General features: G+C 35.0%; 1 protein-coding gene across 12 annotated transcripts in view; it reads right to left on the bottom strand.

Moving 5' to 3' along the window:
- Nucleotides 1-13,505, bottom strand: part of SOX5 (SRY-box transcription factor 5) — a 952,037-nt gene that overhangs the window by 195,939 nt on the left and 742,593 nt on the right. For all 12 annotated transcript variants that reach the window (XM_046641348.1, XM_046641339.1, XM_046641321.1 and 9 more), the window contains one exon: nucleotides 1,147-1,319. In XM_046641348.1, the coding sequence (XP_046497304.1) occupies nucleotides 1,147-1,319 (173 nt within the window). The remainder of the gene's footprint in view (nucleotides 1-1,146; nucleotides 1,320-13,505) is intronic.

The following is a 13,505-nucleotide window of genomic DNA, read 5'->3' as shown; positions in this document are numbered from 1 at the left end:
TCCTTTCCATTTCCTCATGATATCAGCACAACTCTAACTTAAGGCCTGTAAACCTACCATTCCTCTGCATGAAACTCTGTGGCCCCAAATGTTAATGTGGTAGCCTCTTGTATGTCATTCAGATCTGAGTTTAATTGCCAGATTCAACTACCTAATCTAAGAAACACTGCCTGCCATACCAATCAATATTTATCAAATTACTCTTCTTATACTTCTTTGAATTATTTATCACTATCTGAAATTACTTTGTAAATTTCTCTTTTCCTTTGTTAATTGTCTCTCTCTTTCCACTAGAATTTGTCTTTCTGGTTAATTGAGGTAGCCTCAGAAGTTAGCACAGTGCGTGACACACAAGAAGCTCTTGATTACTGTTTGTTGAATAAATGAATGGAACTCATCTATTCCAGTGGTTCAAATGACCATCTCCATGTAGATAATCTAAGCAACTTAGCTCAGCTCTCTTTTCCAAATATTGATTGGAATTCTACCTGTCTTTCACATACCTCCAGATGGACCACCTGACAACAGCTCTAATTCAACATAATAAAACCACCTGCTTTTCCAAATTTGCCCTCCTCCTCACTCGCCCTGTTACCCAGGCTCAACACCTTTTGCCGACTCAAAAAATTCAACTAACCATAACTCTTCCATCTTTTTATTCCTTTCTTCTCTTTTTCCATGGTCATTACACTATCTAGTTTAGATTCTCACTCCTTCATATTTAAATTATTATAATAGCCTCCTAACCAAACTTCCTGCCCCATAATTGGAAATTTACTTCACTGTTGAATCCTACCCAGTCTTCAAAGCTTATACCAAGTGCTCACTTAATGAAAGCTTTCATAATGTCCTTGACTGGAAATGTTCTCTTGACTCTCTGTGCTTCTTTTTTGGTATTTCTCTCATGACCTATCAAAATTTCACCTTGATTATAATTACTTCCATGCTACATACCACTAAAGCAGTTGATAAACTTCTTTAGATCAGACTTTTTTGTCTGTTTTGGTGTTTTGCCTTTTTATTTACCTATGTGCTGCAGGTGGGGAAAGGCTTCTATTGATCTTTGTGCCCCTAGGAGAGTGACCTATAAAATAGCAGGCAAAACAATGCCTGAGGAATTTGACTGTGTTTCTAGTTCTTACTCACCTGTTCTTGCTGCTGCTTGGCCAGCTCCATCTGCTGACGCTGTTTCTCAATCTGAGATGCAGCCAGTTTCTTCTGCTCATCATGGGCAGCCAACAGCTGCTCTCGTAGACTGGTCAGCTGATTGATCATACCCATGAGCTGCCTCTCCTTCTCAGCTAGGCTTTCAGGAGTCCCTGAAAATAATACGGCAAGAAAACATACAAGAAAAGAGAAAGGAGAAGAGTGATTTTTCAATGGCAATGACTCCGTTGTATACAGAAGTATTCCACATATAAGGTTCAACACACAAACAAACATATACCTCCATTCTTTTAGATTTTAACAGTAAAAAGTGATGCCTATATTGGAATGAACAAACATTTTGATTGCTTTTTATTCATGACAAATAATAATCTATAGCTTTTTTCCCTTTTATTTTATGAGTAAATAAAAAATTGTTTGCTGAGCATCCACTATTTCTATTGTTCTATGCTTGGGCCTGATGGAAATAAAAAGAAGTCTACAGCATAGTTCCTGGGGCTAAGTAGCTTTTTATCAAAGTTAAGAGACAAAACAAAAACATTAAAATTTAATAACCATAATTATTAAGAGATCAAGATAGTATTATCAGTGATATAATTCTCCTTTTCTTAAGACAGAGTCTTGAAGAATCAGAACTAATTCTGCATTAAAAAGGGGAAAATAACTATTAGTCAATCAAGTTTTAGACTGTTTGTTTATATGCCACCCAGAGGCTGTCTTCAAAAATAGAATGTAGCTGGTACAGAAAACACGCAAGTTTGAGAATACAAGTTTAGGCTATCATGAAATAATGAAATGTGGTTAGAAAACTAACAAAGCATATTGTTACCACCCAACATTATAAAAATTCAAGAGTTGGAGGAGTCATGGCAGTCATTTAAAATAAATAGCATGAACAAGATATTTAAAACATTCCAGTGAGTCTTCTTAGCCAAGTTAAAATATTTATTTGATACATCAGAAATGTGAGCAGTTCATTGAAACAGAAACAATATCACTTTTAATTGTTCTTTTAAAATTCACCAGATAGATAAGACCCCTATGGTAAAGTACTAGCAGTAGGAGAGAACATACTTTTTAATTACAATTTTCACTTCAAACATAAGATGTTAAGCACTATTTTCATAATGCATTTGCCACCTGCATATGTAGTTTGATAGAATGATATGTTATAACTCAGTCACCTTTCCCCATCTCACTGCATTCCTCCCTACCAATTTATGCTGAAAAAGCATATGCTTTTTTAGGAAGTAGTAGCTACAGTTAGTGGCTTATAATTTTCAGGTGCCCATTTGGAATAGAAATAAAGTTTCTAATGTAATTTACATAGGCTAGAGAACAAACACCCAGAAACTAAATTATGAGTGAATACAAGGCAGGAATCATGCCTTATATTCCTTCTTATTATCAACAGCTAGCCTTATTCAGGGCAGGGGCTCAATAAATTGTAGCTAATAATTTATTATGCCTCAGATATTTGGATTCCGTCAAACAGAAGAACATTTACTGTAAGAATAATAACTGTCTATTATGATTAGAATTCTAATATTAAATAATCTATACTGGGAAGATGTTTTATGAAAATATTCAAATGATGGTAAACTGTGCATCTTCATACATCATCAGTAGAGGAGTAAACTGTTATCACATTTCTAGGAATACACACTCGGAAAAGTAACACATATCATGTCTTGTAATCCTCATAACCTCCAAGGGAGTAATTTCAATTCTAAAAATCTAGCCCAAGAAAATTGCAGGAAATGAAGATGAGTATTAATAAATAATTAAATAAAATACTAGCAATAACCTAAATGTCAAATGAGAATAATCAAATAATTATGGGAGAGTCATATGATACAGTAGTTTGCATCCGTGAAAAAGTATTTTTTAAGACTATTTATTGATAATGTGAGCTTATTTATGATATAAAGCTAGGTAAAAAGTTGGATAGAAATAAAACACTTGTATAAACACCACAATGCATGCACATATCTATATTTCTAGAAAAAAAGACTGGAATAAAATTTGTCTATATATTAAGAGTAGCTATATCTAGGTAGTAAGATTATAGGTCATTTTAATGTTTTCTTCATATTTTTATATTTAGAAAATTTTCTACAATGAATTATTACTATTATTACTTACATACTCATAAAAATATATTTCATGTAAATATGTGGAAGTATAATTTCTAAAAGCTTAAGGTGGCATTTCCCATTTTAATAACTGATATAACACCAATGTATAAAGAAATATACTTATTTGATGATGAGTAAAAAAAAAAAAATAACATTTTGGCATTTAGTATATGAAAGATTAACAGAATCCTTTTGTCTTCACTTAGTCACATAGACGTAAACAGATTTACATGAAATTTAACACAAATCTAATTTTACAGTCCATATTCAATTCAAACTTTCTGAACCTTTAGCCCACTTCCCTTCATCTTGACCTTCTCACATGACTTCTCAGACACAACTCTGTTTCAACTCCTACTTAGCTAACCTTTCTTCTCAATCTTTTCCACTGGTTCTTCCTCTTCTGCCCACTCACAAATGCTCATATTTTCCCCAGTCCCATCCTTTGCCTTTTTCTGGCCTTGAGCTAACTAACATGATTCAATTCCTAAATTCTGTATTTTTTCTAAGACATATACTTTACATATTATAAACTCTCTGAGTTTTACAATAGATGCTGTCTCAGAGTCAATGAAATATTAAGGTACATGCCAACCCTAAGCTTGTCCTCCAGCCCTCATAACTTATTTCTAGATGTAGAATAGACATCCCTGAGTGTAGATCTCAGTATAAAAATTTAACACGTATAAGGTGGAACTCTCCATTTTCCTCCAATTTTAAAGCATAATCACTCAATCAACTTTCTAAGCTAGAAATATTAATCATTCTCAATTCTCTTCTCAAATACCCATTCCTGTATCTATTATATCAACAAACAATGATAATATTTCCTCAAAACAGCTTTGTTTTGTTTTTTCTAATGTAATTAAATTTTTTTCAATATTATGGTCACATGAATAAGTAATCAGTAATTATAAAATGGTATAGAGTGAAATATCTCCTCTCAACACTGTCCTTCAAAGGAACTCACCATTATTATTTTCCTGTATATCCTACTTTTGTTAATAAAGATTTAAGCATATACCAGAATATTTCTGTATTAGTTTACCAGAGCTGCTGCAACAAAATACCAGAGATTGGGTGGCTTTAACAACAGAAATTTAAATTTATTGGCTAGAAGTCCAAGATCAAGGTGTCAGCAGGGTTGGTTTCTTCTGAGGGCTGTGAGGGAAGGATCTATTCTAGACCTTTCTCCTTGGCTTGTAAACGGCCATCTTTTCTCTGTGTCTTCACATCATCTCTCTATACATGTTTGTGTCTAAATTTTCTCTTCTTATAAGGACACCGGTCATATTAGGTTAGGGTCCACCCTAAAGACCTCATTTTAACTTAATTAACTCTGTAGAGATCCTATCTTCAAGCACAATCACATTCTGAGGTACGAGGGATTAGAAATTCAACATAGGAGTTTTGGGTGGACACAATTCAACCCATAACAATTTCTTTTGCATAAATGACAACATAACATAGATACTGCTGTACAGTACCTAGGGAGAGCTCTTGTTCCAGCTTCCCTTCCCCACCTTCACTGCCATTCTTATCATCTTTTGCAAAACTTGTTGTAGCAAACTTCAATAGAATTTGCTGACATTAACTCTTCCCTCTACACATCTATCCTCTAAGCTGGTACCAAAATTATCCTCCTAGAAAACAAATCTAGTCATATAACTTCCTCTGTTTAAACACTTCTACTTCTTCCCCATTGTCTTCAGAATAAAATGTCAACACATTCTTAAGAATGAATGAGGTCTTTTCAGACATGACCCATCTTTCCCACTTCCATTGTGCATCCTAAATTCTAGCCACACTGAATTTTCTACCATCCCCCTCAAATGCCACCCTTCACAAGTGCCTGGCCCAGGTCATTCCCTCCCCAAACACCCATTCCTCATGTTCCAGCTAAAGTGTCTTGTTCTTGATGACTCTTTTCCTAGTTCCCACCGATAACAGTTGATGTTTTCTTTGGGAATCCATACAATATACATCTTTATTATAGTACTTAATCATTATATTGAATTATTCTTATTTTCACATTTGTCTCCTAGAGTCAGCAGAGATAGCTGTGACAGCAACACTTGTAAATTACCAACTTTGATATTCACATCACCTACTATAGGACCTGGCATATAGCAAATCATCTAAAACTGTTTAATGAATGATTTAAAGAATAAAGCCCCTTCCCTTTAAACCACGCTCAAGTTTAGGCATGAGATATAGCCAAGAGAAATGAGATGTTTTATCTTATATGACTTGCATAGCAGTCCTGGGTTTAGCTTAGGAGAGTTGAGCCAAGGAACCTAAGCTTTTGCAAAAGAAATTTTCCGCATTTTTATAAAAGTCCTAAACTAAGTTGAAGGACCAAGCCCTAGGGGCCATCTCTAAATTATCATGTTCTTCATAATTATCTCCCAGTGGTTGAGGAGGGTCTACAAACATGGAAGAAACTGGTAATAGTCACAAAACATCCAAGACTTAAAAAAAAAACCAGGAAATTAATTAGATCATTGGAAAATCAGAGCCCCACCAAATAAAAGGAGGAGCTACTGTTTCTTCACTTAGATTCAGATTCTTAAGATTCATACAAGTATATAACACCACGCGGACATGGTCGTGTATGTATGGTCTAGCTCCATCAGATTCAGATAGCTAATGGTAGAGTCCGTGTGTGTGTGTGTGTGTCATTGATAGGAATTTATTTTCATGTTTCAGTTATTTTCACTCTTGTATGTTTTACTCTATGCTATTCCTGCTTCGATCCCCTTAGACTGAAGGATTACTTAAGTAAAAGACAGAAATAGTCTATCTTTCAGTTCTTCCTACTGTCTAATAACTACAGGCATGGTTATCATTTGAGTGATTCTTATAGTTTTGTAGGTTCCACAGAAGATGTGTAGGTCAGAACATTCCTTAATGTAATGTGACAGAAGTCATGAAGGAAGGGAACCAGCTTCAGTGATCCCCATCTCAGTAAGAGATATCACCATGCACACATTGCTTAGATTCTTTTGTCTACCTGATCTTCCATATCCAATTCTTTGGGAATCCTATCAACTCTAGGACACATTATAAATTAGTCCATGTATTTTTGTTTCCACTAATACCTCTTAATCCAGGCTACTACCATCTCTTGATTTGACTGCTACAATAGTTTCTAACCATTCTACCTGTTTCCACCTCTTTTCCTACAAATACCCATTCTCCAAACAGAAGTTCAGGGTGATCCATTTAGAAAGGTCTATCAGATCATGTCACATGCCTGTATAAAACCATTCCATAGCTTTATATTGCACATAGAGTAAAATCCAAACCCCCTACCCTTACAAAGCCCTGAATGACCAGGCCCTTGCTGCTGCTGCTTCTCCTCCTACTTTCTCTTTTGCCAAAATGCTTCAGTCACGTGGCCTTCTTTGAGTTCCTCTAATACCAATATGCAAACTTGCTCCTAGCTTAAAGTCTTGGCAATCCAAATATTCACCTCTGGAAAACTTTTACCCTACATCAGTGTTTCTCAATCTTGGCACTGTTGACATTTGGGGGCAGACAATTCTTTTTCTGAGGAGCTGTGCCATGTAGATGCTGGTAGCACTCCTTGCCAAGTTATATCACTCAAAAATGTCTCCAGACATTGCCAGATTTCCTATGGTAGAGAACCACTTCAAATGACCAGCTTTCTTCTTTCATTCATTCAGCATATACCCACAGAGTTCCTCCTATGTGCCTCACATTAGTCTAGGTGTTGGGGATACTACAGTCTACAAGCTAGACAAGACTGTCTGCTTCAGAGCTTACATTTAAATGGAAGAGATAATAAATAAATAACCAACCAACTCAGATACATTCAGACTGGAGTAACTTAAATGCCAACTCCTCAGAGTGCTTTCTCTGAACAGCAAAATCATAGCAGCCATCATCTCACTTTCTACGACATCATTCAATTTTTACCCTGTTCATAGTAATTAGCACCATATGCTGTATTGTTATTGACATAGTAATTTATATATTGAAAATCCCAGTAGAGAATAAGCTTCATGACAGCAGAATACTAGCTTGTTTTGTTCAATACTGGATCACCAGCATCTATAGAGTAATGCCCAGCACATAGTAGACACCCAATAACCACTCGTTAAATGAATAAAATAAACAAACTTTGTAAGAATAGAGAAAAGTCCTTGATTGACTGATAACATACAATTCTATGCACAAGGATAACCCCCATCACGATTAATTAAATTAAGGGTGGTCTCAAATACATTTGAAATAACAAGAAAAAAATCTATAGAAGCTGCCATTTCCCAATAATGTTTTATTACACTCAAAAGAAATAGATACATGGCTTGAAATTAAATAATCAAAATCAAAGTAAATTATTGGGAGTTATTATCCAAATAAGGAAAGGTATAAGGAAGGAAGAATCACTCAAGAAAGGAAAAGTCCTAGAATTTTGAGGCTAAAAGCAAACTAGAGATTATATTTCTTCCCTCAGAAAAATTACTATACATTTACTTCTTTGTTTCAAAGCAACAGTCAATCTTTGCCAGGATTTTTTTTCTTTTATTGTTGGTGTTTTTAGACTATTATTCGTGTTCTAATTTGGATAGGACTTTGTTTTACTTTTTTTTAATGGAAATGTGGCTTTCAACTGGTATTCCACTTGAAGGACCTAACGTTGTAGCGTTGTCTTTAAAAATTCTGCCTAATGAAAGAGCCTTTACTAGACCGTAAGCTCCAGAGGGGCAGAAATTTTATATTCGCTACCATTCTATCTGCAGAACATAGCACATGGCAAGACAGACAGCAGTACTTGTTCAACAACTGAAAACATAATGAATAAAAACTAACAAGTCTTTCTAAATTTACAACTAAAGCTTCTTTCAACAGCTGTCTTAACAAGAGAGAAAAGGCAGAGCCCCTCATAAAGAGGTATGAATGATATTGTTCCAGTTCCTCAAAGGAGCGTTTGTTAAGTCATCCAACTTACAAACATCTGTGAACTGTTTTTTCTTTCATTAAGAACAGATTTAATCAAACTTTGATAAAATTTAGCTACATATCCTTTACTGCAATACAGATACCTTTATAAGTTGCAATCAGTTAAAATTATATAAGGCATACTATCATTTATTACATGACAGTATAAATTAATTGATATTCTATTGTACATTGCTAATACTATAAATATTCTTCTTCTTGATTTCCATAATTTATTTTGAAAGAACCGTGTTTTTCTTTTCGCTTCAATATATTAAAAGGTGATCTTTACCTTGGACTTAAATGTTTCTACTATAGAAAGCTTTCATTCTTAAGGGCGACTACCACTAGCGTGAAACTGAACATTTGACAAGTGGCTATGGTCTTTACCATTGTTATCTCAAGGCTGGATGCCTTGTCTCTGGGACGTTATGAACAAGATATGTGCATTATCATTACTGTAGTGAAAGGAAGGATTGTTCCTGTTACCTTTAAAAAGTATGGTTCTATACAATTCTTAATACAATTCTTATTACAAATGTTTACCATTTAATGGAGATTATAATTTTAAAACCTTTTTCCAAGATTATTCCATCTACTTACTTGGATATTGTATTTAAAAGGCAAAAAGCAGTTTTTTAAAAATATCATTAAATTTGCTGCATTTACAGACTGAAATGTAGTCAATAACAGTTATCTCAAAACACGGCATTTTTTATTTGTCATTCATTCATCAACTATGTACTGGGTTACAAACTTGGAGCCAACAGTGAGTGAGGTGGTCTGCAAGGGAAAGGTAAATATGTAGCAGGCTAACAATACAAAACACTGTGTGTGTGCTAGGGAAAGATCTAAGCAGAGAATGTAAAGGGTGCATCTCAGAGGGGCTCTTCGTCCAGCCGTGGAGGGTTTGGAAGTGTTTGGAAGTTTTAAAGGATTTTAGAGATCATCCATTCCAACTTTACCGAAGACAGACTACCAAGCATCATATAAAGAGCACACGCTTTGAAGACAGGCAGAATTAGGTTCACGTCTTAACTCTATCACAACTCAAGTATGTGGTTTCGGATAATTGTCTGTCTCTCTCTGAGTCTCAATTTCTTCCTACGTAAAATAGGAATAAAATCACTTAGTAACAATGTTTTGTAAGAATGTTTACAAAGTTCTTGACACAAATGGTCATGTAATAAATAGTAAACTGCAACTGCTTTTAAATGAGCAGATGAGGAAATAAACCAAAAGAGGTAACCTGATTTCCACAAGAGCTTGGAAAAATCAGGGCAACATGACACCAAATCTTTTTGACTACACTATGCTTCCCTAGTACAAGAATTTTAATTTAAAAGAGAAAAGGTTTCAGGTTAATTCTATTATCCAATGATCCAGACAGTGTAAGCTTTGGAGTCCATATCTATAAGAAAAAAAATGTTTTTATAATTATTTTAGTTCTGGAATCTTCACATCCCTTGCACAAATGAATACTTGTTAAGTGAAGGAATGTATTTTTAAATGAGAAAAATGTTGAAGAGCGCATATTTTTGTTTTCAAATAAAAAACCCTGATTAAATATGTAACTATCTGTTTAAAAGCTGCATTATCAAGAACCTGCTTTAAAAGGTATGTAAAACTTCTTACTTGGTGAACTGGATGATCAATATACAAATTAATGAGATCCAGTGTTTGATTTTCTCTTCCCATCACTTGCCGTGTTTATACACTGGCATAAAGACTCTGGCATTCCGAGACAGAGCAAGTCACTGATTTGCAGAAAAGGTAAGGCCACTTTTTACTTTTAAAGACATTGCCAAACTTATTTTTTAAATGTAAATTCTGTGCACCAATAATCGTTCTTACAAGGTAGCTTTTACAAAAAACTGAAAACATTACTCATAAGTGACTGCGAGGAACTATAAAACAAGTTTAGTAGATTAAAAACATTAAATATTTATTTATAAGTAAATGATTATATGTTATGTACCTTCCTTATGGCTAACTCTCGTACCGAACAAATTCCAGATCCAAGAGTTCTCTCAGAAAACAATCAACATTTCCAACCCCTTTGTAAAAACGTGCAGATGTATATTTTTTAGGTTAATGTACAAATGAAGTAGTCACAAGATTACTATTAGCAAACCACGCGATTCTTAGATAGTTACTGGATTTTAAAAGAAAGAGTTTAAAACAGCTTTCAAAGTGATACAAATCTTTACATATCTAAATGCTGAGATTTTAGTTTCCATGTTTTAAACTTAACAAAATTCCGAGGATCCCTTACTAGATTTATTACCTGGGACCTGACTCTTATTCCAAGTCTGCTTGTTTTCAAATGGTCTGTTATTTAAACAGAATTCTCTCTTTCAGGCCACATACTGAATCTACATATCTCTCTTATCTCAAAATTTCGTGTCACCTAGGAGAGGGTCTACTTTCATCCACACGTTGAATCTACGTAGCATGTCTTTAATTCATGAGTTCTGAAAGGCCATAGTATTTGCTGAATGGATTATTTCCTTGAATCCATGATTGGCATTCTAGAGCTGTTTGGTATTTGCCTTTATGTCCCATCTTCTAGAAAGAACAAAATTACAGCTTTCAAAAAGAGCCAGTTTTTTATTGTACCAACTGCAGCTGGCATTTTTCTTAATACCAGATACAATACTTTGCTGGCCTAAATGAATGCATTCTGAGCAGAGTGAGAAGGGTCAGGGATACTAACGGGAAAGGAACCAGGCTCCAAAGAATTCTTCAAGCAAGGCAGGTGCAGAAACTGATCTAGGCTGTTCTGAGTGACCTAACCAGAAAAATCTCTTATTAAACAATGCCCTGCTTTTAGAACCTCACCAAGATGGAAATATTTGAGAGAATTCTACATGAGGATATTTTTGTTATAATTCTACAAATAAATTTAAGTCAGTAAAATACAAATTTTGCAATGACTTTATTGAAAACCAAATGATTTGTTTAGATTACTCAAAGCCTCCATGGATCCCCAGATACTGTCCTCAGGTGAAGTGCCAAGGCAATGACCTTCAGTGTAATGGAATTTCACGCTAGCTGAAACAATGTGTGACACTGTTGGCTGCCAACTGGAGGGCAGGCCCTGTTTTTTCCCCTTTTCAATAACTATGAGGCTATAAAAGGTATTTCTTCACCTTTCACACAACCGTTACTCAGTGCTTCTGCTATAGATAAAGACAAAAAAACTCTGCAAACTAGCTAATTACACTATATGGCTGATTAGAGAAGAAGAGATAAATAATTTCTCGGGCAGGTAATCAGTTTATAACATATCTTGACTGTTTGCTATTGGCACAGCTTTTTAGTCTAACTGTTTCATTCTGCAAAAGAGGATCTAGTGTCCTTTTTGTGCATTTCTTTTAGAGGATTATTTCTAATGTAATTTTAAAACCTAATTACCTCACATTTCCAAAGCACCAGACCATAAAATGGTATAAATTCTAACAGGCAAAATAATCTAACATGGAAAATAATTTTATGCTCTTAGAAGTGGGTGACCTTTACTAACTCACATTGTTTCTTGAAAAATGAGATTGACTTTAAGTGAGTATGACAACTATTTATTGATAGCTAAACTACCCAGACCAAATGCTATTTATTTCTCCTATTTTTAAATGTTTACCATTTTTACTTTTTAAATAGTAATAGTAAGAAACACTTTTTGAACTTTGCCAAACTGTAAGTTTAATCTTTGTCCAAATGCCTTGAAAGTAATTCACTCATAGCAACTTGAAGCCAGCAATTAGGAACTGAGCCCTGTCCTCACTTAGCTATAGTCTTAGATATTCAATAAGTGTGTGCACGCACACACACACACACACGCATTCATTCTTCACTCACATGTTTCCTGGAACTAATTAAAAGTTAAATGGAAACTGACCAGCGTAATGGAGGCAAAAAGTTTTAATCCACAAGATTCAGTGAATACTGTAAAGATTGTACACATCCTAACATATGCACAGGTTCTATTCAAATAGATTATTCTAAATTATCATTAACAAATCATCTAATAATTGAATAAGTTCATATTTTCAGATTTAAAAAAAACACTCCCACTTATCCTTCCCTATGACCAAAAACAATGTATACATACATGAGACTAACACCTTTATTTGCCGCATAAAAAAATAGCTGCCAAACAGCAAAGCCATTGTTCTTGTCTAACTCCTGAGGTGGCATGCAAACCACATTCCTGGTCACTATGTAATCATAGTGTCTGACCCCCCAAGAACCATTAAGTCAAATTCATTTACCCCCAGAGGGCAACACGCTATTGTCTCCTCTCCACTTTCTGGCCACCTATGAACAATGGCTAGTAATTGCAACTGTCACGGGCAGTCAGCAGAAAAAGTAATCCGGCGCTATTTTCCCAGTTTTCTGCCAAACCTGATCCGAGCACCTAATAACCATGCCCCCAACAGAAGAAAGATCTGCAGTTGCTTTTAAAATACTTCAGAAAACAGCTTTTAAACAGAACCAGAGGACAATAACCAAACTTATGCTCTGAATGTGAAGCTTAAAAAACTCAAAATTAAAGACAGAAACTTCTTTTGTGACTGTACTGCAGCTTCCTGAACTAACCCCACAGGCAAGCCTGAAAGGACAGCTGAGCTTCTTTTCTCTGAGCTTATCATCACTGCTGTCGCTGCTTTTAAGTCTGACTTGTGAGGAAAATGAGGGAGGGAAAAATGTTTGTCCTCCAATGGAATGAGATCACAAGGCTTGGAACAGGCAGTCTGCTCTGCTCTACTCTCTCAGTGATTACCTAGGTCAGAAGAGAATAAAGGACCTTGGAGAATATATCCCATACCTCAGGTGCAAATGGGTTAAAATCCAACAAAATAATACAAAGGATCTCCTGCCTCAGAAAAAGAAACTTCTCTGTTCTCTTTAAACTCTGTCTTCAAGCTCTTTAAAGCATATTAATTATTATTTATTTGAATTTGATTCCATTATAGATTTTGGTTACTGACTTTGTTGATTAGATCCCATTTATTCTCTCACCACCTACCCACACCTAATCATAGACTGAATATATGCAAACTCAAAATACATGGATGGAAAGTAAAATATTCAGTTAAACATTTTCTAGAAGTTTCCAAACACTGAGATGTTAGTGTCATGTAGGCCAAACATTTGAGAAGACTGATCTATGCTTTGCCTTTCTCCAGGATACTCTGATGTAGTAGGGCCTTAAGAGAAATTGCCTCTCTC

This window comes from Equus quagga, chromosome 1, assembly GCF_021613505.1.
Source record: "Equus quagga isolate Etosha38 chromosome 1, UCLA_HA_Equagga_1.0, whole genome shotgun sequence".
Lineage (NCBI taxonomy): Eukaryota > Metazoa > Chordata > Mammalia > Perissodactyla > Equidae > Equus > Equus quagga.
The sequence above is the reverse complement of the archived record's forward strand: the minus strand, read 5'-3'. Positions and strand labels throughout refer to the sequence as shown.